General features: G+C 33.3%; 2 protein-coding genes across 6 annotated transcripts in view; one reads left to right on the forward strand and one right to left on the reverse strand.

Annotated features, from left to right (window-relative positions):
• Positions 1–6,668, forward strand: part of LOC117119730 (eukaryotic translation initiation factor 3 subunit B-like) — a 14,706-nt gene extending 8,038 nt beyond the window's left edge. The window contains exons 6-15 of the mRNA XM_033264578.1: positions 665–822; positions 1,032–1,163; positions 1,430–1,543; positions 2,543–2,949; positions 3,231–3,309; positions 3,589–3,727; positions 3,887–4,012; positions 4,892–4,969; positions 5,270–5,378; positions 5,872–6,668. Of these exons, the coding sequence (XP_033120469.1) occupies positions 665–822; positions 1,032–1,163; positions 1,430–1,543; positions 2,543–2,949; positions 3,231–3,309; positions 3,589–3,727; positions 3,887–4,012; positions 4,892–4,969; positions 5,270–5,378; positions 5,872–5,975 (1,446 nt within the window). The 3' untranslated portion in view covers positions 5,976–6,668. The remainder of the gene's footprint in view (positions 1–664; positions 823–1,031; positions 1,164–1,429; positions 1,544–2,542; positions 2,950–3,230; positions 3,310–3,588; positions 3,728–3,886; positions 4,013–4,891; positions 4,970–5,269; positions 5,379–5,871) is intronic.
• Positions 6,669–8,636: 1,968 nt separating this feature from the next.
• Positions 8,637–24,055, reverse strand: part of LOC117119734 (solute carrier family 22 member 15-like) — a 20,960-nt gene continuing 5,541 nt past the window's right edge. For all 5 annotated transcript variants that reach the window (XM_033264587.1, XM_033264588.1, XM_033264583.1 and 2 more), the window contains exons 2-11: positions 22,916–23,189; positions 20,987–21,192; positions 20,429–20,558; positions 19,514–19,605; positions 18,961–19,179; positions 17,883–18,017; positions 17,053–17,135; positions 15,521–15,641; positions 14,461–14,533; positions 8,637–13,520 (exon numbers count right to left, since the gene is read on the reverse strand). In XM_033264587.1, coding sequence (XP_033120478.1) covers positions 13,095–13,520; positions 14,461–14,533; positions 15,521–15,641; positions 17,053–17,135; positions 17,883–18,017; positions 18,961–19,179; positions 19,514–19,605; positions 20,429–20,558; positions 20,987–21,192; positions 22,916–23,161 — 1,731 coding nt within the window. In that variant the 5' untranslated portion in view covers positions 23,162–23,189 and the 3' untranslated portion in view covers positions 8,637–13,094. The remainder of the gene's footprint in view (positions 13,521–14,460; positions 14,534–15,520; positions 15,642–17,052; positions 17,136–17,882; positions 18,018–18,960; positions 19,180–19,513; positions 19,606–20,428; positions 20,559–20,986; positions 21,193–22,915; positions 23,190–24,055) is intronic.

The following is a 24,055-nucleotide window of genomic DNA, read 5'->3' on the forward strand; positions in this document are numbered from 1 at the left end:
TGCTTCAAATGTTTATTGTGATTGTGAGTTCAACAGTCCATCTATGACAGGAGTTCTCAACTGGGCTAGGCCTATATCGCAGTAGGGGCAAAAATGATTCATTGAATAAAATTGAATACATTTGACACGATCTTGGCATTACCTTACAGACTTGTGAATGCTTTATATCTCAGTAGGAATAACTCGGGAGATGGCTCGGTTACAATTTATTACTTTTTGTTGAATTTAACTTCACCTGTGAATCGGGTATTAGTTTATAAAGCAAGCACCGCATCAATGAATTTAAGAAGGCTCTAAATATCAGCTTACCAAGGATAAAGCCCTGTCCAGACTATTAAATTTTGTTTGACATAAAATTGTGACACATGTTGACCATATATAGGTAAATCATGACCATATATAGGTAAATCATAACTATATATGAGCATGCATCATATTTTTGTCAAAGAATATTTGGTAGTCTGGACAGAGCTTAAGCTGGAAGAACACTCTTTAAATATTGTAATAAACAACAATTCATTTATATGATATGCCATCTACAGTAATAACATGGATAAATTCTTATAAATATGACTTATAAATTTGAAATGGTTTAATGATTGGTAGCTTCCAAAAGATACTTTTTTTCAGTGTACAGTTTTTAATTTATGAATATTGTTTGCAGAGGTGGACAGAAACATATGTGCGCTGGTCACCCCAGGGTACCTACCTGACCACCTTTCATCAGAAAGGAATTGCATTATGGGGTGGAGAGAAATTCCAACAAATCCAGAGGTTTGCCCACACAGGTGTTCAACTGATTGACTTCTCACCATGTGAAAGGTAGGCAACATGTCAAACATGTGTTTCAAAATACATTTATAAATTGCCGGCGGTGCTGCAGAATTTTACTTTAAAATTTGTCTGTACTATCAAATTAAATAGAAATGTAATTCACAGTGAACTGAAAAAAAAATAAATTCCCATTCATCAACAATCTACACATAAAAAATATAACTTATTTGTCAACCAATTATTTCCTTGTATTCTAGGTACTTGGTCAGCTTTAGTCCAATGATGGACTCGAAAGATGACCCAAAGGCAATTATCATTTGGGATGTTTGGACAGGTGCCAAGAAACGTGGATTTCACTGTATGACTGCTTCACAATGGCCTGTGTTTAAGTAAGTATTTATTTACTTACGGAGTTTTCGATTGTGCAACGGTGTTTCAGCCATTTCTTTGTGATTTAATTACATTGTGAAATAAAGGTGTCGCAAATTTGAAAGCTCCCTAATAAATTTTTTTATTCTAAACAATAATGTTGTTTTTTACATAATTTGATTTTTCTTAAACCAGAACATAGTTGTTAACGAGTTGTTGATATTGTGTTACATTCATTATTAATAGTAGCTAAATTGTCATTAATTTTATTTCTCTTTGTTGCCAGGTGGAGTCATGATGGAAAGTATTTTGCTAGAATTGGTGAAGATAGTTTGAGTGTTTATGAAACACCATCATTTGGACTCTTGGACAAGAAAAGTTTTAAATGTATTGGTATAAAGTAAGTTTGAGGATTTATAGTGAACCACATACATTTGTATGAAAATGTAACTGATAAAATCTGTTATAACTATGATACTAGTAGAAAAGGCACATGTAATGATTATAAGGACAATTGAAAATTATTGACCTACAGTAAAGGAACCAGTAATGTGTGTGTGTGTGTGTGTGTGTATGTATGTATGTATGTATGTATGTATGTATGTATGTATATATGTATATATTTATATATATATATGTATATATTTACATACATATATATATATACAGGATCGTGTTGGTAGACCGCAAAGTAACTTAATGAATCAATTGCAGGTAGATGTAAGAAAACGACATCTTTGTCTGAATAGTTATGAAGATCTTATGTATCTTAAAGAAATTGCTAATGATAAAGATTCATGGGCGAAATTGTTTCAAACATGTATGAATTGATATCGCAGCGTGTAGTAACTAGTCGCAAGACTTTACCAGAAAATGTATATTGTTATACCTGTCTCTTATACACATCTAGATGTGTATAAGAGACAGATACTAAGCTCAAAAGCAAGTGAAGATTATTTTAGTGTAATTAGTTGTGATAAGTTTTATATCAAACTGTAGTATATAAAGATAAAGCCATATAATGCCAAACTATTTAAAATTAATTAATTATATATATATATATATATGTGTGTGTATGTGTATATAAATGTATATATGTATATGTAGGGCTGCAGTGTGTGAATTAAATTATTGAATGTAAAAGGTCATCCTAAGGGTCATTTGTCCGAAATAAATTTTACTGTAATTGCTTTATAACTCAACATCTTTGGTATCTCCTAAGCATGGTTAGGCCCAAGGCACATTTGTGTTCCCTGCCAATGTTATATTAAGGTTAGGTTAGTCTAGGCCTTTGGTTAGCCTGTGCTTAATTTTTTTCTCAAAATATGCCTCAAATACTAATACTAGTAAAAGTAGCCATAATGAAAATAATGAAATATTACTAAATTCTTCATTTTAGGGACTTCTGTTGGTCACCGGCAGATAACATAATTTCGTATTGGGTTCCTGAGCAAGGGGAGAGTCCTGCACGTGTCACACTTCTAGAGATTCCATCACGTAAGGAGCTGCGTGTAAAGAATCTGTTCAGCGTAGCCGAGTGTAAGTTGCACTGGCAGAAGGCAGGCGACTACCTTGGCGTTAAGGTAGACAGACTGACCAAAAGCAAAAAAGGTCAATACTACAGCTTTGAAATCTTTCGAATACGAGAGAAACAAATTCCAGTTGATGTTGTTGAGATAAAAGACCAGATTGGTGCCTTCGCATGGGAGCCTGTTGGATCTCGTTTTGCTGTACTCCACGGCGAGTCACCAAGAATAAGTGCTAGCTTCTACAATGTCAAACCGCACAGTAAAATTGAGTTGATTAGTGAGTTGAAATTTACTGTTCTATTTTCTTAACATTAAAACAATACAACAACATATCAGATCTTCATGAATAATATATATATATATATATATATATATATATATATAAAGTTGATAAAATTCACAATTATGTACTCTACAATGAACATAATAGACTGAATGAGAATTTATATAGAATAGAGATAAGCAATAAAGTATAAATTACAATTGAAATGTTAGAGTTAAGCATATTTTCAAGAATATCTATATTTTACTGTATATTATTATTTTTTAAATATTTAGCAACACTAGAAAAGAAGCAAGCTAATGCGTTGTTTTGGGCTCCAAATGGACAGTTTATAGTTCTCGCAGGATTGAGGTCGTAAGTATTATGCAGTTACAAGGCAGATTTTGGTCATTTATACTGTAGTAATCATATATTTGCATCAATCTTAGTTGTTAATTATTGGACACATAAACAGTTACACACCATATGCAACCTCTTAGCCAATGGAGGTGCCAGCAGGGAGAGGTAAGTAAGTCCCAGTAGGACAGCTTAATCCCTGGTTGGCCACAACTTTTTGGGGTATAAATTTGTTTCAGACCAAAGAAAACTATACCATACCAAACATTACAATAAATGTGAATCTCTTTGCTACAGGATGAATGGTGCATTGGAGTTCCTAGATGCCAATGACATGACAATTATGAATAGTGCGGAACATTTCATGGCAACTGACGTAGAGTGGGATCCGACAGGACGCTACATAGCAACAGGAGTTAGTTGGTGGAGCCACAAGGTAGAATTCTATATTTTTTTTAAAATGAATTTTAAAATATACAAATTAAGTAATTCAGATATTAAATTTTATTTTTGGTCGTGATTTTTAACTCATTAAACATGCAACTTGGATGATTGCTCACATTGCAATTTAAAATGTCTAATGTGTTATTTTTAGGTTGACAATGCTTACTGGATGTGGTCGTTCCAAGGCAAAGTACTTCAAAAGTGCACTACAGATCGCTTCTGTCAATTACTATGGCGGCCACGCCCACCTTCTATTCTCACTGAGGAGCAAATCAAGGTAATATATTTGCATACAATCTGTTTAGTTCTGTTTGTAATATTTTCATTTAAATGGCTTTATGCGCATCACAAAATAAAATTAGATTTTAAAAAATAAACAAACAGCATGGCTTACCATAACTATTACGTAAATTAAATATGGTTGATATTGACTCAGAGGAACTTATTTACCCTTTGTTCGGCTATTGAATGTCTTGCTGGTGAGTGACTGTAACACCCTCAACTTAGCAGCCACTAAAGTTTTAGACACTGAAATTATCTCCACTCTGTAAGTCCTTGATGACATGACACTGTCTACTGATTGTCAGTGGCAGTTTGAGCAGAACGTCATTGAAAGCAATCTGTAGCGTGTGCCTCGTCCATGGAATCACATTATCCTGCATCAGCACAGTGTGTCAGGCAGGTCAAGTCCCCCCATCGGCAGCCAAAAAAAAAAAAAAAGAAAAAAAGGTCTACGCCAAGCCAACAGATAGCCATAAATGACACTCTCAGACTCAGAGGTCCCTACTTAAAAAAAAATAATAATTCGGGAGGGCATCGAGCACATACGGCCGTCGGATGGTGCTACGTGCCAAAGTTATCCTTATCTCACTCACCCCCTCCCCCAAAAAATGAAATTATATCATACATCTCCCACTGGTGTCATACTGTGCTGATACTTTACTCGCATGTTAGTTTAGCGACCAGATGGAGTTTAGTGTCATACACACAGCCACTTAACTAGCTTATATTACACTTCGACTACTGTTGCTAAAACTGTTCCCCGCCAGACACCAACCCGGTATTTCTGGGTTTCGGTGCCTTGTCATTGAGAACTAGCAATCATACAACATGAGCAAATTTTTTTCATTTTTGAAAATGATTGTCATTATTTCAGGATTTGAAGAAAAATATGAAAACGTACAGTAAACGGTATGAATTGAAGGATAGAATGAGCCAATCAAAGGCATCCAAGGTAAGTAATTGCTGTCAGCATAAAGTTGCCTCCCAAAACATTGGTGGAATCACTCTGCTGTGTTTAGTTGCAAATTTAATAAAACGTGTGTTGTCACTCAAATCCATTTAATGTGTTTTCAAAAGAGAAATGTTAATTTTTGTATTTACATCATTATTCTTTTCATCATGATCATGGAAATTGCCATTCAAATTAACAATTACAGGATTACCATTTTTTAAAGTGAATTGTCAGATATTAGTTCCAAAATAATATAACACATTGCAGTTTGTAAAAGTTATACTAATTCTTTTTGTTTAGGAAATCATTGAGAGACGTCGAGCGTTAATGGAAGAATTTGAGAGTTTCAAGAGGCAAAAAGAGGAACAGCTTGCTGCAGAAAAGCAAGAGCGGTTAGAACTGAGAAGAGGTAAAGTACATGATAAAAGTAGTGTTGTATACATATTATGTTATTAGTCTGAAAAATGAATACCAGATAATAAATAGGCAGCAAACTGATTGAGGTTAGGTATTGAGAATGAGCTTTCACTGGCACTCCATCTGTTGACCTTGTATCATGTCCACACTATCAAATTTTATGTGAAAAATAAAAGTGATGTGCCCATGTTTGGGTGTATTTATGACATCATCATTATCACACAAATTTGTCATTTAAAATTTAATAGTGTTGACAGAGCATAGTAAACTTCTTAAGCCTCATTAAAAGAAATTTTTATTTTCTGACCATTAAGTTATATAATCTGTCATTTGCATACATAGCGATGACAATGTATTTCTCACATAAAACATTGATTGTGTGGACAGACCTTTAGGCTCAAATTGAGTCTTAACTTATTGGGCCTTGTGTTTCAGTTTGTAAGTAGTCTGAAATAATATGAATTAATTTGTTATTTTCACCACAGGTATGGAGACAGATTCGTATGATAGTGGTTGGGATGAGCTTGCTCAAGAGACTGTTGAATTTTTTGTCAGCGAAGAAATCATTGAAGTCGACGATTCTGAGTAATCCCGTTGGGTTTATCTACTTTTGATTTTCGCGATCATATTTTGAGAGTGAATATCTAACACGTTTCGAGCCTGTAGGTTGGTGGTGCATTTGAACCAATATTTCTGACTAATATAGTCTTTGAAGACCAGAAAACGACTTAATTGGTGGTAGGTAATTAGTGTCGTTGGATACTAATTAACTTGTCATTTGGAGTCTCATTTTATCATAACTTATCTAAGATATTTGAGTATTGTCTTATACAAATTGAAGTGTTCTATCAGTGGTGTAATTTCCTTTTGAATATAAATTTGAATACGTAATTACTTAGTATTTTGTGTGATACTGCATTCCAATAAAGGCCCAGGGATTTGATTCAGGAGAAACAGAAATTCTAATTGTGATCTTGAAAAGATTTGATATAAAGGATTACCAAGAAATCCTTAAACCCCCACTTTAGTGCTCAATTATGGTTTTGAGAAAGACTGTTAAAGGGGCATTAACAAACTGTTCATATACCTCACACAGACATTATCTTGTATATGGGATATTCTGGAAAAGACGGCGTAAAAAGAAGCAATTGAACTTTCCTTGCTTTTATAAATGTAATGCAGTATTTAGTCCGATTTATTCATACATTAATGTAGTTGTTGATTTATTAATTTATCATTCTCCATTTACGATATGATAATAAATTAAATCATAATAGTCATAGATGTGTCTTTTGTCGCTGTGTTTTTTAGGACTCGCTTTCATTTTGGTTGTGAATTACATTGCATTCTCACTTAATTTCAAAAGATAAACATTCAATAATAATAATAATACCGAAAAACCAATGAAGCCCATCTCGAATTAAAGCCCCCTCTTTAGTTTGCAAAATTAGCCTCGGAAAAAAAGCCCATGGGCACTCCATGATACACTGTACATGAATTTCAAAAAACAAAATAAATTAAAAACAAGCTTGTTTTATACAGTAGTTGCTGCGAAGCAGCCAATTCATTTTCTTGACAGCAACTTAACCTCTGAAAGGTCATTGTTTGTCAAAAAACAAGGGCCTAAGACGACTGAAATGCGGAATTTCCTTCTTTCGTTCTGCCGGGTAAAATCAATTACTTTAGGCGACGTTTGTAGACTAACCAACACGTACCAACGTCCGCATGTCGCGCTAGCCTTATCCTACTCTCGGGCCTAGACTAGCTAGGATGGTATTATAGGCCTAGCCTTGAAGGGACGAAGGTCCCAATGAAAAACGTCGCTCCTTGAGAGCTAACATTGTCTATTTAACATCGCAATAATTCATTATTAGACCTATAGTTGTTTTTTGAATTGTACTCCACAAATCTCCACCGATACCTCGCACAACTCGAGTAAACGTCTCGTATCTATTGTCGTGACGTCATGGCTCGCTGGCTCACACTTGCGATGTCTCGCACTTGTGATCAAATAACACGCTGGCTCGCACTTTGGCAACACTCTTTGGCAGTCAACTCGCCCATAGCTAGAAAACCAGCCCTTGGAAACTTGCCCCATAAAAAATGTACACTTCCTAGTCCATGCAGTCTTCAAAATAAAAATTGTAACCTTTGGTAATCAACTACATTTTCCACATACATAGAAACTTTATTAAAAAAAACCTAAACCATAATTCACCACTATAGACACTTTTTGACAAAAATGAAAAATTACGACTTTGTTACCCAATGAGAAGTGTTCTAATATAGAAATGGGTCGTGTCTCATTATTTGTTATATTTTTATTATTCATTATTTTCACTTGACTCGCATAAATAATTTTTGTTATATGCAGTTGTACTTCGCAGCACTTCACTTGCAATTTCTAGTTTAGATGATTTAATGCCAGTTAAATCCACTTTAAGATACAGATTGATGTTACAGTGGCCTTATTTATTGTTTTATAGGATAAATTCACAAAATGTACAGCATTAATTTTGAAAAGAAGCCCCCCCCCCCCACTCTTTACTTTGCAAAAGGAGCCTCAAAAAGAAGCCCATCTCCAAAAGAAACCCATCCAAAGTTTGCAATAAAAATAAGCCCTGGGCTTCTATTTGAGGTTTTACAGTAGTAGGACTGTATAGCAGGTCAAGCACTTGGTGATTGAGCTGTGTGTTTGGTGTTTGAGCTCTTTGAGTTTGTTATTGTAATATTGTATGAATATATCGATTAATGTATCCCTATAAAACTAAACCTAAGCTATACCTTGAACAATATGAGATACTGAAATTTTATATGAAGTATTATAAAGTTTCAAACTCTATAACAATTCTTTGGGAATTGACTGGATTTTGTCATCAATTGATACAGAATGAGAGAGATGGATTAGACCACTTAATGTCTTCATTTAGTGAATGAATACATAATGTAGTTACATTTATCATTACTTGCAATAATATAAAATTCATTCATTATATTTTCATTCAAGCCCTCATTAATCCTTCTAGGTCTTAAAAACGTCTCCCCATCTTGCCACTGCTAGATGGGGAGACGATATATCATAACAGCATACTGGACACGAATCATAGCATTATTTAATATTTAATCTGTATAACTATGTTATATGTAGGCCTACATGAAATCTGTGCCCCTCATTTAAAAAAATCTGGATCTTCTGAAAAATGTATATTGCAGTTCTACATGACAGAATTTAAGCATTAAAAACCACAAATACTGACAGTGGACGAAGTGCACTTTATTCCCATAACCATTGAAAAACATACAGTACATAAAAAAATACAATATTTGTGACATTACGCAACTGATATACAAATTAGCAGTACTATAAAAAGATTCTAAATTAGTACATCATTTACACCACAATAGATTCTTTGTTTATATATATAAGTATTATAATACAATTCTATATATATACCTTGAATAAATAATTTTATTCAGGTCAATATACATGAACATGACATTCTGGATTAATATGTATGCCTTGAATAAATAATTTTGTTCAGGTTATATCTTAAAAATACATAAACATAACACAGGGGCAGATGTAAAGGGGGGACCCTTATATATATATATTTATAATTATATAAAATAAATTATTATATATAATTTAACAGTGTTAACGGCTATCTTGATTTATATATATATATATATATATATGTATTTTGAGTAAATAATTCTATTCAGACCATGTCTTAATAAAATGAATATACATGAACATAACATTCTTTATGAATATACATTTTTGATAATATAAGCTATACTTAAAATAACAGACCTTTCCAAAATGTCAATCTAACTCACAGGTGAGCAAATGCGGTCAGTAATTTTTTTTGTGGCCCACGAAAATGAATTAAAAACCCAATGGGTGCGGCCTGCCAACCATCCAACCAATTATTTGTAAGACATGCTGAGCAAGAACCCTTTAAAAAATAGTCTATGAAGGTATTTGGAAGCGCACCGGAAACATTAAAGTTTGGGTGTGAACCTTGGTGTTAAATCAAAAATTGACGTTGGCCCTCTGACCCATTTTTATGCTCACCCCTGATCTGACTTAACAACTGACCATTCAGAACAGAACAAGGGATACACACTTGTCCAACAAAAGTGTTTTCCCACAAACACATATGTTGGAGTACGTTAACGCTGTTGATATGGAACATTAGCAAAATTATCAAATTCACATTTGAGGCATGCCATATTGTCGCTATATGTTGAACTGAGTAATTAGAAAAAGAATTTGGCAGTATTGTAAACTTTACAATGGCGTAAGGACGAGTCATGGGTCCCCCATGTCAGTAAAATCACCGTTGCGGCGCATATTCAAGAGCGGCGACTAGTGAAAAAAAAAATCATGATTGGTGCGGCGCTTAATCAAGAGTGTAATTTTTTGTGCATTGATACTGGTTTTGAGAAGGCATGCCTCAACTGGTTTTTTATCAAACACCCTGCATACCCTTTTAACTACCTTATGGTCCACCACTGATATATTCTGGCAAAATCTGAAAAAATATCTCTTAGAATTCAATTTCAATTGAACAAAAAAACATTTCAAATTTATTGTAAAAAGAAATTGAATTGTTATGAACTTATAATGAAACTGGTCAAAGCAAGTTAACTTGATTTAAATTTAAGTGCCTATGAAAAAACTATAGAAATGGCATTCTTAATGCAAATGTTGATTATCTTGGACAGTATATTACTCTCAATGGGAGTTCAAGGTTCTTAAGAGCAGCACCTGACAAAACATATTAATATAAAATTACATTAAAATAAAAACAATTGACGGTTTTTTTTTCTTCATTGGCCGATCTAATTCCTACCTTACTCATCTAAGTTCCCATGAGATTTGAAATCCTAACACTGTTCATGTAGTTTATTTCCTTACAATGTATAGAAATTCAATTTTTTTCTCATGTTGCCTCACCTGTTCCTCTGTGGTCTTCATTTTTATCAAAGTGAATTTCTTTCAGATGAATTTTAATTAGCGTAAAGTCTATTTTAAATGAGTTTCAATCGGTTATATTGATTTTTATTTTTTTTCAAATTGTTGATATTTTAATATTGTCTTAAACTTTAAAATTGTAAATAATCATTTTTAAATTTTAGCTAAGTTTATTCTTTTTAATTGTGGATACCATTTTCATATTGTTATTCATTTTGGCAATTGAATGTTTCGTTTGCAGGATCCCAATGGAAATACGTTTCTTTGAAACCTTTATGGGCTATTCCTTACTTTCAGAGTTTTCAATAGTATTTGTTTTTTTTTCCTTGTATCATATTCATTGTTTTTGTATTTTACTCTGATTGCTAAATAAATTCAATTCAATACATGTTCTTCCCTTCCCTTACCCACTTGTCCCTTTTTAATAAAATATTACAACTCATTTTATGCACTTAGATAGTCATGCTGTGTAGCCCAAACTGAATAAGTGTAATGGATATATTGACTGTAAAAATATATTACTTTAACTACTAGGCTATATAAAAAACATATTTAAGGTGAAATAATGTAATATATATATACAAGTACCATATAATATAAACTAAGGCACCATTATTCTTGCCTTGCAATGCTGTTTAACTAATTCTTCCCCACTCAACTAAGTCCCCCTGTAATTTGTCCACCTATTACTATCTCTATACTTCGCTTCTAAATCCCGGCACCCACTCAAGTTTAAGTAGACTGTCATTGTAATCAAAGATTTATCAAAGTTAAGGAATTGTGTTGGTTGCCCAAGCATTTTGTTGGGGCATTAGAAATATTTTTGATGTCTGAGTCAGTTGGGTTGTATTTATTTTTTTGTCCCCTTCTCTATTCAGCAAATAAGGAATATTTTATTTACTTTTTGCATATTTTTTTTGATGTGTTTATTTGTTTGTTGTTTTCTTTTGTTTTTATAAAGTGTCTACCCTTATCATGATCAACATTGTTCTACCCTATATATGATGTACCTTGTCTTTTTTATAATGTGCAATGTTCTGAACCATTGGCAGACTGAACTTTTTTTACAAAGCGGAAATATTGCAGTACTATATTTTAAAACAGTTTGAAGCCAAGTTGCAATGAATGAGCTGCTTACCATTTACAGTAGTTTGGTATGGAATTGAGTACTGTAGCTGTAAAAAGGTATCTGTTGATACATTGCTTTTGCCCAGAAGATAAATCTATGACATGCACAATTTCCAAAGCAAATAATACTTAAGCTACAAAAACTAGGTTGTACAGTAACTTTCTTCTCCCCTAAGGCCATTTTTGTTTTTTTTCGCTGTGGAAATGGGGCAACAAATTTTCCGATAAACTTTCATATGAGAATCATATAATTTATCGGAAAAAGCTCTGAATGAGAAAATAAATTAGGTTGACCAATTTCAAATCATGGCAATGCAAAGAATTCTTTTGGGTAGTTAGTTTCTAAGGCAACTAGTAGATGGTAGGGCTAGGGCCCTGCTGAGTATCAAATACTTCATAATAAAAAATGATTACATTTTTTGTAGTTACTATATATATAAAAAGCCTAAAAAGGCTGCGCTCGACATCGACGATGCCTGGCTGGACCTAAGTCTATCCCTCCCTATTGTACTGTAAAGCACATTAAACAAATCTGGCATTCTTTTTCATCTTCTTTTCAATCCCTATAGTACAATGAAACATCACTGTGACAGTACATTTCCAGAGTGAAATAGTACCATACGATTTTGTTCTTGGCCTAGGCCTATCCATCTCGCTCAAAAAAATGGTCACCTTCTAGGTCAATAAAACAGATGTTTTGGTGTTAAAAAACATTGCATTGTTGTCCATAATATTGCATAATGCGATAAAATATTTGGAGGGAATTTATTGGAGATATTATCGGAGAAATTGTAAGTGCTGTGGAAACACGGTGTAGGGTCACTTCATGTCTGAGCTACCCGGTAAACTGGTACCAGCTACTTGTCTGTCCACAGTAGGGGCTGTATGGGCCAGTACACCCCGTAATCGTCTCAGAAGATACTGGGTTCTTTAAAGTGCACATGAGCTAATTATTAATTATGTACACTGTGTCTACGGTTTATAGTCCTTATTCGAGAGGACTTGTTTCACCCAGAAACAAAGGCAAGAGTGCCGCTTGGATATTATGACTACAGGTCTCGACCATTTGACTCACCCGGTGAGCTATAAAATTAGCTCAGCATTTAACCTGCTGTATAGTGAAAGACAGTGTAAAAGAGCTAAGCAAAACTGCTGTTTCTACTTAAGTGTGGTAGGCCTCATGGCATATAAACATTACATTACTTATCTAACCATAATTAATTATAATGACTGTATAAATAATAACATTACTTCATTAACATTACAAATTCAATATAAAAATATGTGTCCACATTTGAAATAGAATTTACAAGAATCACACACCTGCTGTATAGTGAAAGACAGTGTAAAACAGCTAAGCAAAACTGCTGTTTCTACTCAAGTGTGGTAGGTCTCATGGCATATAAACATTACATTAATTATCTAACCACAATTATTTATAATGATAGTATAAATAAAATTACTTCATTAACATTAAAAATTCTATATAAAAAATATCTTTCCACATTTGAAATTGAATTTACAAGAATCACACACCACATAGTTCATTAAAAGCTTACAATACATGGAATGTATCGTCATTAACCTTGTCTTCATAAATTAGAGTGTGTTGCTTCGATCAAATAGAATTTCTACCTCATCATCAACATATTCATATACTTTAAGAGAAGTCATTTCAATGCCATTTTCTTTACCTCCAACTGGTACTTCCCACGTTCTTTCATTATCATTACTTTTACCATACCGAAAACTGAGAATAGTATTTTCTCCCAGTAGACCGTCTATGTCAGTTTGCCTTTCAAGCATCCCAGTCCCAATATCCCAGTCTAAATCAGCACTGTTTGCATCGCTAAATACCTGAGCATCCTCCTCCCCTGAATCCTGAGCCACCAACTTGTATGCGATCCCTTCAATCTCTGCTATGTGTTCTGGTAGTGATTTGTTCAATGTTTCAGGAAGAAAGAAGTCAAGAAATCCAGTAAGAAAGCATGCGGCACCATACATCACATACATTGCCGCATTTCCCTGGAAAGCGTGAGGAGAGGAAGGAAAGATGGACAATTTTGAATTCAAGAAATTGTAACATAATACAAAACTGTAAAATTACTTATTTCATAGTTATTATTTTTACCACTACATGTTTATAATAAATTATAATAAAGGCATATTAATAATGGCAATGCGGGGGTGTTTAGTATGCACTGGTGTGTAGGGGTATGGAGGTACAGGGGGCATGTGGCGCAACGTGCAAAGCGTTGGACTTCTGATCGTGTGATCTGGAGTTTCAGATGCTCGTCACATTTCTTGTGTCAGGCAAGATTCTGTACTTACCTACGTTTGCCTCTCTCCTAAGAGTACAAGTGGGTACCTGGTAAGTTTGAACAAAACTGCACTGATTACTAGATGCAATATTATGGAATTCTCCCCAGGGAGCTGAGTGTGTGTTCCATACGTGTTTGATCCAATGGCCGGGTGATTATGTGAAGCGCTTAGAGGCTTTAAACCGGTTTTCCTCTAGACGAATTTAATCATGCGAATCGGAAATTTGTACCTATATGCCTGCAAATTTCAGAATCTTGTGTGATGAAAATTAAACTGCGCATGCGTATAGGCTAAAATTTTCGATTCGCACAAATAAATTCGCCTAGCGGAAAACCAGCTTTAGGCATCAAGCGCTTCTGGAGACCGACATATTATTATTATTATTATTATTATTAGTTTTACGGTACCTGAGCACCCCCTCCTATTTGTTTAAATGTGAAAAAGTAATAAAAAACTAAGGAGAAAAAAATAGCTAAGTAAGCTCCTAGATGTTAAAATCAATTTATAGTGTAATCATAGCCATATTCTCTGTCCCTTGTTTTGTGCCAAAAAGCTCATTGGACAATATTTCCATTAACACCACCCTTTTCAAAATGCCACTGTGATATGTGCCTTTTATATTGATTATACTGCTATCACTTACCATTGTATCAAGTTCTGGAGCAATTATGCCACCAATCCTGGCAACCATGGAACAGGTGCCCATACCACTATTCCTGCAAACACATAAAGCTCTGTTCAGACTACCAAATTTTCTTTGACAAAAAACTGATGTATGCCCATTTGTCATGATGTGCCTATTATATGGTCATGGTGTCATGACCATATTTAGGCATGTCACATGTTTTCAAACAAAATTTGATAGTCTGGACAGGCTACAAAATTTGATTTGACAAAAAACTGATGTATGCCCATATATAGTCATGATGTGCCTATATATGGTCATGATGTTAATGGTTAATGGTTTTAATTTACAGTTAAGCTTGCCTAAGTCGACCTTGCGTAAAATAATTTTCTAAGTCGATTTTACATGGCAAATTGTTGTGTCTTTTTATTAATTAACAATCTGTAAGTCAAATTTTATCTAAATCTAAAAAGTCGAACAATATTTCAATGGCATTTTGGATTTGACTTAGGCAAGTTCAACTGTATATAGCGCAAAATACAAAAAGTCTCTATATGCGCTGTGATTGTGATGTCATCAAGACCATATTTAGGCATGTCATACTTTGTTTATCTTTAGAAATCAGAAAAAAGAATGATCATAATAATAGTAAAATAATAACATATTTTATAATTTTCACCTTATGAACATTATTTCCTTCAAATTTTTAAATTTTTGTTCACATCCAACAGAAAGTGTAAATCTAACTTAAAAACTGACAAATCAAAACATGATATTTAATATGTGGGGCCAGTAAATATGTGGTTTAGGACAGCGTCCTAATACGATTACAGGCACCAAACCGCGGCCCAGAAGCCCAGCCGCGCCAGGGACGTCTTTGTTATTTTTTTTTTCAATTTCGAGGCGGCTTCGCGGCCTTCCAAAAATGTTTTTACGGGCCCAAATTTGGGCCGCAGACCATAGTTTGTAGAACGTCGGCTTAGGAAGTGCAGTTGTTAAAAAATGAATTTTGCTTAATTTGAACCAAAAACTTTAGAATTGAAAGGCTATAGCACGACAACATGGTTTGAGCTCTTACCGTACAACCGTTGGTATCAGCTCAACGGAATAAACATATATAGCAGTAAATGCACTTGATATTCCAAATTTACCAATCATTGCAAACACTGTCCTTGTCAGTGCCACCTTTTTATTGTCATCTACAAAAAAAAAAAAAAAAAAAAGGAAGTAAATAAAGATATATTCAGTTAAGAACTGAACCACTTTGGAAATCAGTAATGTATTAAAAGAAAGAATAACTAAATAATAAATAAATATTGTGTATAAAAAAACAAAGACAGAATATATATCATTTAATTTTGCATACCACAGAATTTACAGTACACTGGTGGATCCACTCCACGGCAGCATCCAAAGAATCTCTACCAAGTACATACTCATTTAAGAGATTAAAATGGCCAAAGGAATTTTGAGCTTCCACGACGCATGGGCCCCTGGACCCACCACAGATAAGGGAACACCTTGACCATTCTCCTCAGGCCATAGGTACCGTCCCTTGCAGAGGCAGATTCAGAGATGTCCTTAAGGGGGGTGAGGAGAAATTTTGTTTTCTAGACAACAAGAAATAACCTTTGAGGCATTTTAAAAGATCAATAATTTCTTCTTCTTTCTTTTTTTTTTTTTTTCTGTTTTTTTTAACTGTCCAAAAAGGTGCTCTCTTTTCCACCCTCCCCCCACCCCTGCCTTGGACTGTATGTCTTTGATTACATGCTCCACCCAGAAGAAAAAGCTCTTAGGCTCTGTCCTACACTACCAAATTTTACTACTACTCTAGTAATAAAATATGTCCATATATAGTCATGATGTATGCCCATATACAGTCAGAATGCAAAATAAATCAATTCAAATCAAATATATTGCCATGATGATGTGATGTCATCATGACCATATAGGCATATCACATGTTTTTGTCAAATAAAATTTGATAGACTGGACAGGGCTTTAGATACACTGGGCAGACACACTATCAGATTTTTGTCTGTCAGACTCAAAACTGTGTGATCAGATTTTGTATGACATGTAATCAAACAAGTAATGGCTTTCCATGCTTGACAATGCTCAACTTCAAGAAAGTCTAATGAAATATTTTCTGAAAGGCTAAAAATCACATAGAGGTTAAGCCTCAATAGATTTTAGGGGGTGTGAAGATGAAGTGGGGGGGGGGTGTTCGATGATCAGTTGAGGGGTTGCTAATTAACAAAATATGGTGATTTTCAACTACTTGACTGTGGTTTTTGGGGGGGCACAAGTAATTTGTTTTTGGGGGGTGCGCCCTGCACCCTCCCCTAAACACGCCACTGGTTGTTTTTAGTCATAAAACTAAATCTTAGAATTTGCAGGATTTGAGCCTAGTACCCTGATATTTAAAGGCGAGCACCTAACCCACCAAACGACAACTTTTTGTGCGCACATTACATGCTATTTTTCACAGTCAAAGGAAGAACATTGTTCACAAAAATATGACTTTAAGACTTTTTGTGAAGATTGATAGATGTTTATAAATGCAAGGTGTCAAGGTGCAAGGTTTAAGGTGTTAAAGGTGTCTCTTACCATCAGGCTGAATTATTAACAGGCCAACGCATCCAAATCCACCCAGAAAATAGGAAAGCAACATGCATGGCTTACGCCCCCACCTCAAGAAAACATAAATAAATACACCATCAATGCTATAATCTTGAAATATACATCAATAAATCACACCTTTATATAGTGTAAAAGGTAAATATTAAATAAGCTTGCCTTTGCCAACACCTATTTCAATATCTTTGTCAAAGTCATTAAGTGAAGTGCATTAACAATAACGTTCTCAAGGATAGCAGTTTACATGTATTAAAGTAAAATGGATGTCTCTACTACATACATAAATTTGTTATAAACTTTGAAACTTGTGCTTGTGAGCATATATTTCATTTCATTTTCGTTTCATTTATTTTGCCAAAACTTGAAAATACAAAAGGACAAAAGAACAAGACAATACCCTTGTCAGTGACAGGATAACCAAAAAGCAAACTTAATATTATGCTGTCAACAGTGTTTTCCTCCGACAAGGGTATAAGAATAACATTCAAAATATCAAATATAAAAATACAGTATATAGTACTAAGTAGATATTTTGTAAAATATAATCTCCTTTATATTATTGTTGTATAGGCTGCTATTAACTAGTTTTTGGAATAAAGAGAATAAATGAATGAATTTTTATTATCTTCATCATTTACTATTCATTAAATTATTTTAGGTGTGCAGTATTCTGCAAGGCAAAATGTATACAAAATTGAATTACTCCTATTATGTATACACAAAATAATGAAATAATGATTTTGAGCTAACATTATACAGGCAGCAACAAGCACCACCAATTAATTAAAATAACAACCAACCTTCGCATCAACACGTAGGCGAAATAATTTGCTGGAATTTCAATGAGGCCAGAAACAGCAAAGCTGACGTAAGGGTTGCCGCCAAGGGTGGCTGACGATAGGGACATCCCATAATACACCATGCTGCATGTAAACCTGTGTCATAAATTACAAGTGGATTACATAATGCAATAAATTAAAATTACTAATTTTTGATTGATAATTAAAATTTTGTAGATTTTTGATTGATTATAATTAATCCCACCTATTTTTCTAGTCTTTTTAATGCAATAAATTATTATCTTGTTTTTAATTATTCTTCATTTTTAATTTTTTTTAAATTTTTATCTATTTGTAAAGAGGTCCTAATATAGATTGAATAATATGACAACTAAATTATATTTTTGATAAATAAAATTAATCTCATATTTTTTTTAATGTCTATATAATATACATTTTTATTTTTATCTTTTTAATATAAAACTATTTTTTCATAATTGTTCTGACAATCAAATTTGCATTGATTTTTTATTATTTGTATATTTTTATTTTTCTAAATGACTATTTAATGCTTTAAACTAAATTTTGACAAATTTGATATTCCATTTTAATCTTATTTTTTATTGAGTTATCATGCTTTGTTTTTTCTTTGTACATAAATTATTGATTGATAATACATATATTTTAAATTGTATAATAATACTCTCTGTATTGCTTTTGTGATTGTTGCATGTTTAAACGTGAGGGCGCCATGATCATCAGCATACCGCTGTTTTGGGTCACCCTCGGTAAATAAAGTTAAATAAAATAAAAAATAAATAAATGACAACAAAAGTCCTGTCAAAACCAGGAATTTTTTCTCACAAATATGTCCTTTACTACCTAAAGATCTGTCCACACAAGTAAACTCTATGTGACAAAGATATGACATATATGGGCACATCACACAAATTTGTCACATACATTTTGATAGTGTGGACAGAGCTTAAGCCTCAAATATTTGCTAAGTTTACAGAGCATAATCTCGTCCCCTAAGTGGCACTTTTCTTGTTGTTCAATGAGAAAAAAAGTAAAATCAATTAAGATTACATATTCATACCAATTGATCCATTGAATTAAAATTCTCTTGCGCATGACCTTCGTACGTACAAGGTCAAAGACAGAATTCTGTGTCTTTTTTGTTTCACTAACAAGTTTTAAAGAAATAGATGATTTCTCAATTTTTTTCCCATTCGTCTTTCCAATACGATATAGGATACTCTCTGCCTGCGAGAGTTGACCATTTGAAGCAAGCCATCGTGGAGATTCTGGGATGAGGCTAAAATTTAAGAAAACAAATATTAATTCATAATCAGTAATATATTTCTTACTCATCCAGTATCAAAATAAACTTTATTTATTTTAATTGCAGGGGTCCCAAGTTTCTCAGAAATCGTGGGTGTCTCTCTAAAATCGGGATGGCCTTCCGCACTCAAGTGAGAGTCTCACGGAAAATAACTCATTTCCCTCAAATCCATAATATTTGCGTGTTATTACTACTTTATTATCAATTATCCAACACAGATAGAAGGAAAACAAAAGCGGCAATCTGCATCATAAAAGGGGACCTGGTCGCATCCTTGTTTAATCATTTTAAACAAAGTTCAACTTACCAAATATTGCTAAGACATATTAGTACAGGTGCCATTGAGACTACTGTTAATAAACGCCAGTTGTAGATTAAGTATGCAAACAATGCATAAACCTAGAAATAAATTAAAACTTTATTTATCATTGAACCGTTACATGAAGGAGAAATAGTCAATACAATGTTCAACAAGTTTTAACCAAAAACTATTATTTGACAAAAACATGTGACATGCCTAAATACGGTCATGATAACATCACATCATGACCATATATAGGCACATCATGACTATATATGGGCATACAACAGTTTTTTGTGAAAGAAAATTTGAAAATCTGGACAGAGCTTTATGTTTGATATGTTATCATTATTCAAAACAGGATATACAATTAGTTCCTTGTCTGAAATTTTTGTAAATATCAGAAGTAGGGCTTTTTTAGATGGCCGTTGTTCTATAATGCATCATATAGTCATGATGCATTCTTTTTTATATTAATGAAATGTTTAATAACATGATAACTTTTAATTATTCATATTTTATAATAGTAAATCAGTCTAACATGCAATTAAGTTACACTGATTTTGAGCATACTGCACATGACCTTTATACAAATGAATCCATACTATTATTTCATATACAGGTAGGAATATACATGTGACAATAAGTTAGTAGCAGTGTTCTCAAGAGAATTAATATGAATTTAAAATATACTAAACAACAATAGCATTAAGAACTATAATTATAACAGTAACACTAATGGTACCTGTTTGAATATTCACACTCGGTTTTTGTATATGGATTAGAAATTGTATCTATAAGTACTAATAATAATAGTAACATCAATAATAGTATTACTATTATCTTTTTGTGTGTTTTATGTTGTATGTACTATGTGGTATTATTATAAATAATATTAATAAATAATAGTGAAATACTTACAGCAAATCCGACAGAAAATGCCGAATTAAAAATGAAACCAATAGCTTCACGACAATCTGGACCAATGACCTCAGTAAGTAGAACATAAGATACCACACCAGTTCCCCCTCCTAAATAACCACACAAAAACCTGAAAAGAAAATTACAAATCCTTATATTTAGAAAAAAAAAAGTGTAATAATTAATTAAATGTATCCATATAAAAGCATATAAATAGAAAAACAATTCTCCATAAATGTTATATCTTTCTCTATAGATTCTGATTGTTTATTAATTTAATACATCTTTAAGTTTTACATATTAAGTTAAATAAATACAAAATTACTCAGGAATAGCATGTGTTTACACTTTTTCTTACAGTAAAGATTTCAATAAGCAGTTTAACATCAAATATATTCCCACGAAACAATGTGATATGGCCATATTTGGGTGTAATATGATGTGAACATGCCCACATACAGTATAAGCATACCACACAAATTTTTCACATTCAATTTGAAAGTGTGGACAAATGTTTTTTGATTTGCACACAAGGGGAACAAAATGGAAATAACATACCGTAAAAGAAAAAGTTGCCAGACATCATGAATGGCACATACAGATGCAGAGACAATGACAAAGAGAATTATGCCAAATGACATCACCTTCTGCCTCCCAAACTTATCTGCTAGCACCCCCATGGTGAAGACCCCAACAAGAACACCCAAAAAGAATATGGATGTTCCATAGGTTACATACATCGACCTCTCACAGACAAGATCAAGCTGAAAAAATATTATTAAAATGATTATATTCAAAAATACATTGAAATATTTATAACATATTAAGTTATAATTATTATATTATTATTATTATTATAATCAAATACAAGATCACGCTGAAACAAATAAATTGTACTATTTACAACAAAAAAAGTTATTTTTATTATTAATCAAGTAATAATACAGGGATTCGGCGATGGGCGTCATGTGATGTAACTTGGGTGTTGGATATAAACAATCGATTGGCACAGCGGTGTTTTACATGGAGATCGCTAATGCGAATGTCCCTTGTTATTGCTGTAAAAATCATTATAATTCCCAGTAAACTATACCAATTGATTGGAAATTAAACTTGAGAATTTTGCCTTAATAGTTTGCTATTGCTGTAAAGATTACTGGCCGCAAACATTCAGATTTTTCAACAAATGTTAGGCCTAGGTCCCTACATATCTACGGCATGGTCATGTATGCATGATGGTCTTCGACCCGCGAACTACGCTGCAATGCTAGGGCGAGCTAAGGTTTATGAAGGATCACTTAAATTTCAAAGCATACAATCCTAGGAGAATGCTAGGACAAGCAAGTAAACACTATTTTGAACAAATATTGTATTGCCTTTCCCAGGCATTTATTTCTCACATTAAAAGGGGGTGGTTGTTTTCGCAACCACAACATTTTTTTTCCCTATGCTATCGCACTGTAATGTTTTTCATGTACACTATATCCAACTTATGTCACATGACCGCCTGTAAACAAACATTGCCGAATCCCTCTATTATAATACTATATTAAACAACTGTTCATAATATTTATAAAGAACAGAACAAATATATTTAAAAAAATTTGTTAAATATATTTTCAACAGTATCTTATACAAATGCTGATCAGTAGAATTGTAGTGAACATACAGTTCATTGTTTGCCTTCCAATCCTATTGTTTGCCTTGTAATCTCAAGTATCTCTTGTGAATCTGAATCTGAAAATTAACTCCACTTCCTAAGCCTTACATACTTGGTACTGTATACAAAGCATTTAAATCATCCTTTTAGTGGTAAGTCACTCATTGTTGGATAAAATTAAATAGTTACAAAAATATTTGTTTAATAATCAACAGCTGCTCAGTTTTTACATTTTGACAACTATTTGTTATACAATGAGAGGAAATCTATGATATAAGCTAACAATATCAAGAAATATTATTGTTAGTCCATCCAAGGGCATATATGCCTAAATTATAGGCAGATGTAGAAATTTATTGTAACAAGCTGAATTCTCAGGATTGTTCATTGAATACGAAGAGAATAACATATTGAAAGTTCCAGAAAATGCCACTTGAGCTATCCGCATAATTCAGATGGTGTCTAAAATGGCTGCTTTTTTGTAATTACTATAATTTTAATTGTTCTCATAACTTCGCAATCAAACAAGCTCGAAGCGCATATGAAATATCTAAACATGTTTTAATAATTTATAGTATACTTTTTGATGATCTGTGACTTACAAAAAATTAAAACAAAAGAATGTGGAGCAAAAGCCGGGCACACTCCATGGTTGTTGGCCAACATGATTTCATGGAGAAAGCAATGAGACGTGTAGTGCAAGAGATTAGTCACAATCCACTCACTCTGCCACCGACAATTAGCAGACGGCGGATATGGATTCATCAGCCAACAGTTCTGCAACCGTTGCATGACATAGTGTGTGCTTGGCTTTAATGTTTACTTACATCCGCAACCATTGATGAAAACTCTGAAAGGTTGAAAATATGATTGCAAGGCACATCCAAATCACAGATTTCAGTTTTTGTTAAATTTTCAAAGCCCTCGCAAGTAAACTGTGGCTCACGGGCCGCAAAAACATGGTTGAAGGTCACAGAAGCTGCCCAGACAGACATCCAGCTAACAAGGAAAGTGTACAGTTTTTGTGCTTTTCCAAAGGTCCCTACTTTTTGCAAAACTGCATCAAAATCCATTATAATAGCACAACCACATTTGTTGTTTCTGTAGAAATCAAAGCACAATGTGAATCAAGACACTTTTCAAAAACATATTGAGTGAGGCAATTTTCTTATTTTGATGTACAGAAGTAGTAGTACTGTTAGGCTGTTATCACTATGTATACCATAAATGGTCGAATAAGTGCCACGGCGCTAATAACATTTTTGGAAGCTTCAACGCGGCTCATTGAGAGTGGCGTTTAGCGAAAAAAATCAGGTTTGGTGTGGAGTTTATTTGAGTGGCACTTATTTGAGAATGGCGCTTATTTGAGCATTATTTACAATAGGTCTACAATAACAATAGTCTGGTTCTGCTGTCAACAATGGTTGTTGATATACACTGTACAGTACAGATACATACTAATTAGCGTCAACAGTTGTTGATGCTAAGTTGTATTATACCCGTCTTTTGTATGACGACTGTATATCTCAATTTGAGATTGTTGCAGTAGTTGACAGATGCCGAAATTATTATAGTAGGTCTAGGCCTATAGGCCTACTACTACGGGTGCAGGTCAACTCGGCCACAAGTCAACTCGGCCACAGTCAACTCGGCCACAAGTCAACTCGGCCACAAGTCAACTCGGCCACAAGTCAACAATTAGTAATAATAATAATAATGATACTTATAATACCAGGCCTACTTAGTAATAATAGGGTAATAATATCGATAATAAAGGTGACAGCAACAACAATAATATTAATAATTATATGAGAAAAATACTAATAAAATGCCAATAACAACAACTTTTTAAATTACTATTATTAAAATTATAATACTAAAACTAATAAATAATAATAATATGAATAATAATAAAAAATCGAAAATTATTTATTATTTATATGGTACTATAAATATATGTACTACAG

Source organism: Anneissia japonica, unplaced genomic scaffold, assembly GCF_011630105.1.
Source record: "Anneissia japonica isolate Jap-2015-1 unplaced genomic scaffold, ASM1163010v1 scaffold1149_len126086_cov162, whole genome shotgun sequence".
NCBI classification, from domain to species: Eukaryota; Metazoa; Echinodermata; class Crinoidea; order Comatulida; family Comatulidae; genus Anneissia; species Anneissia japonica.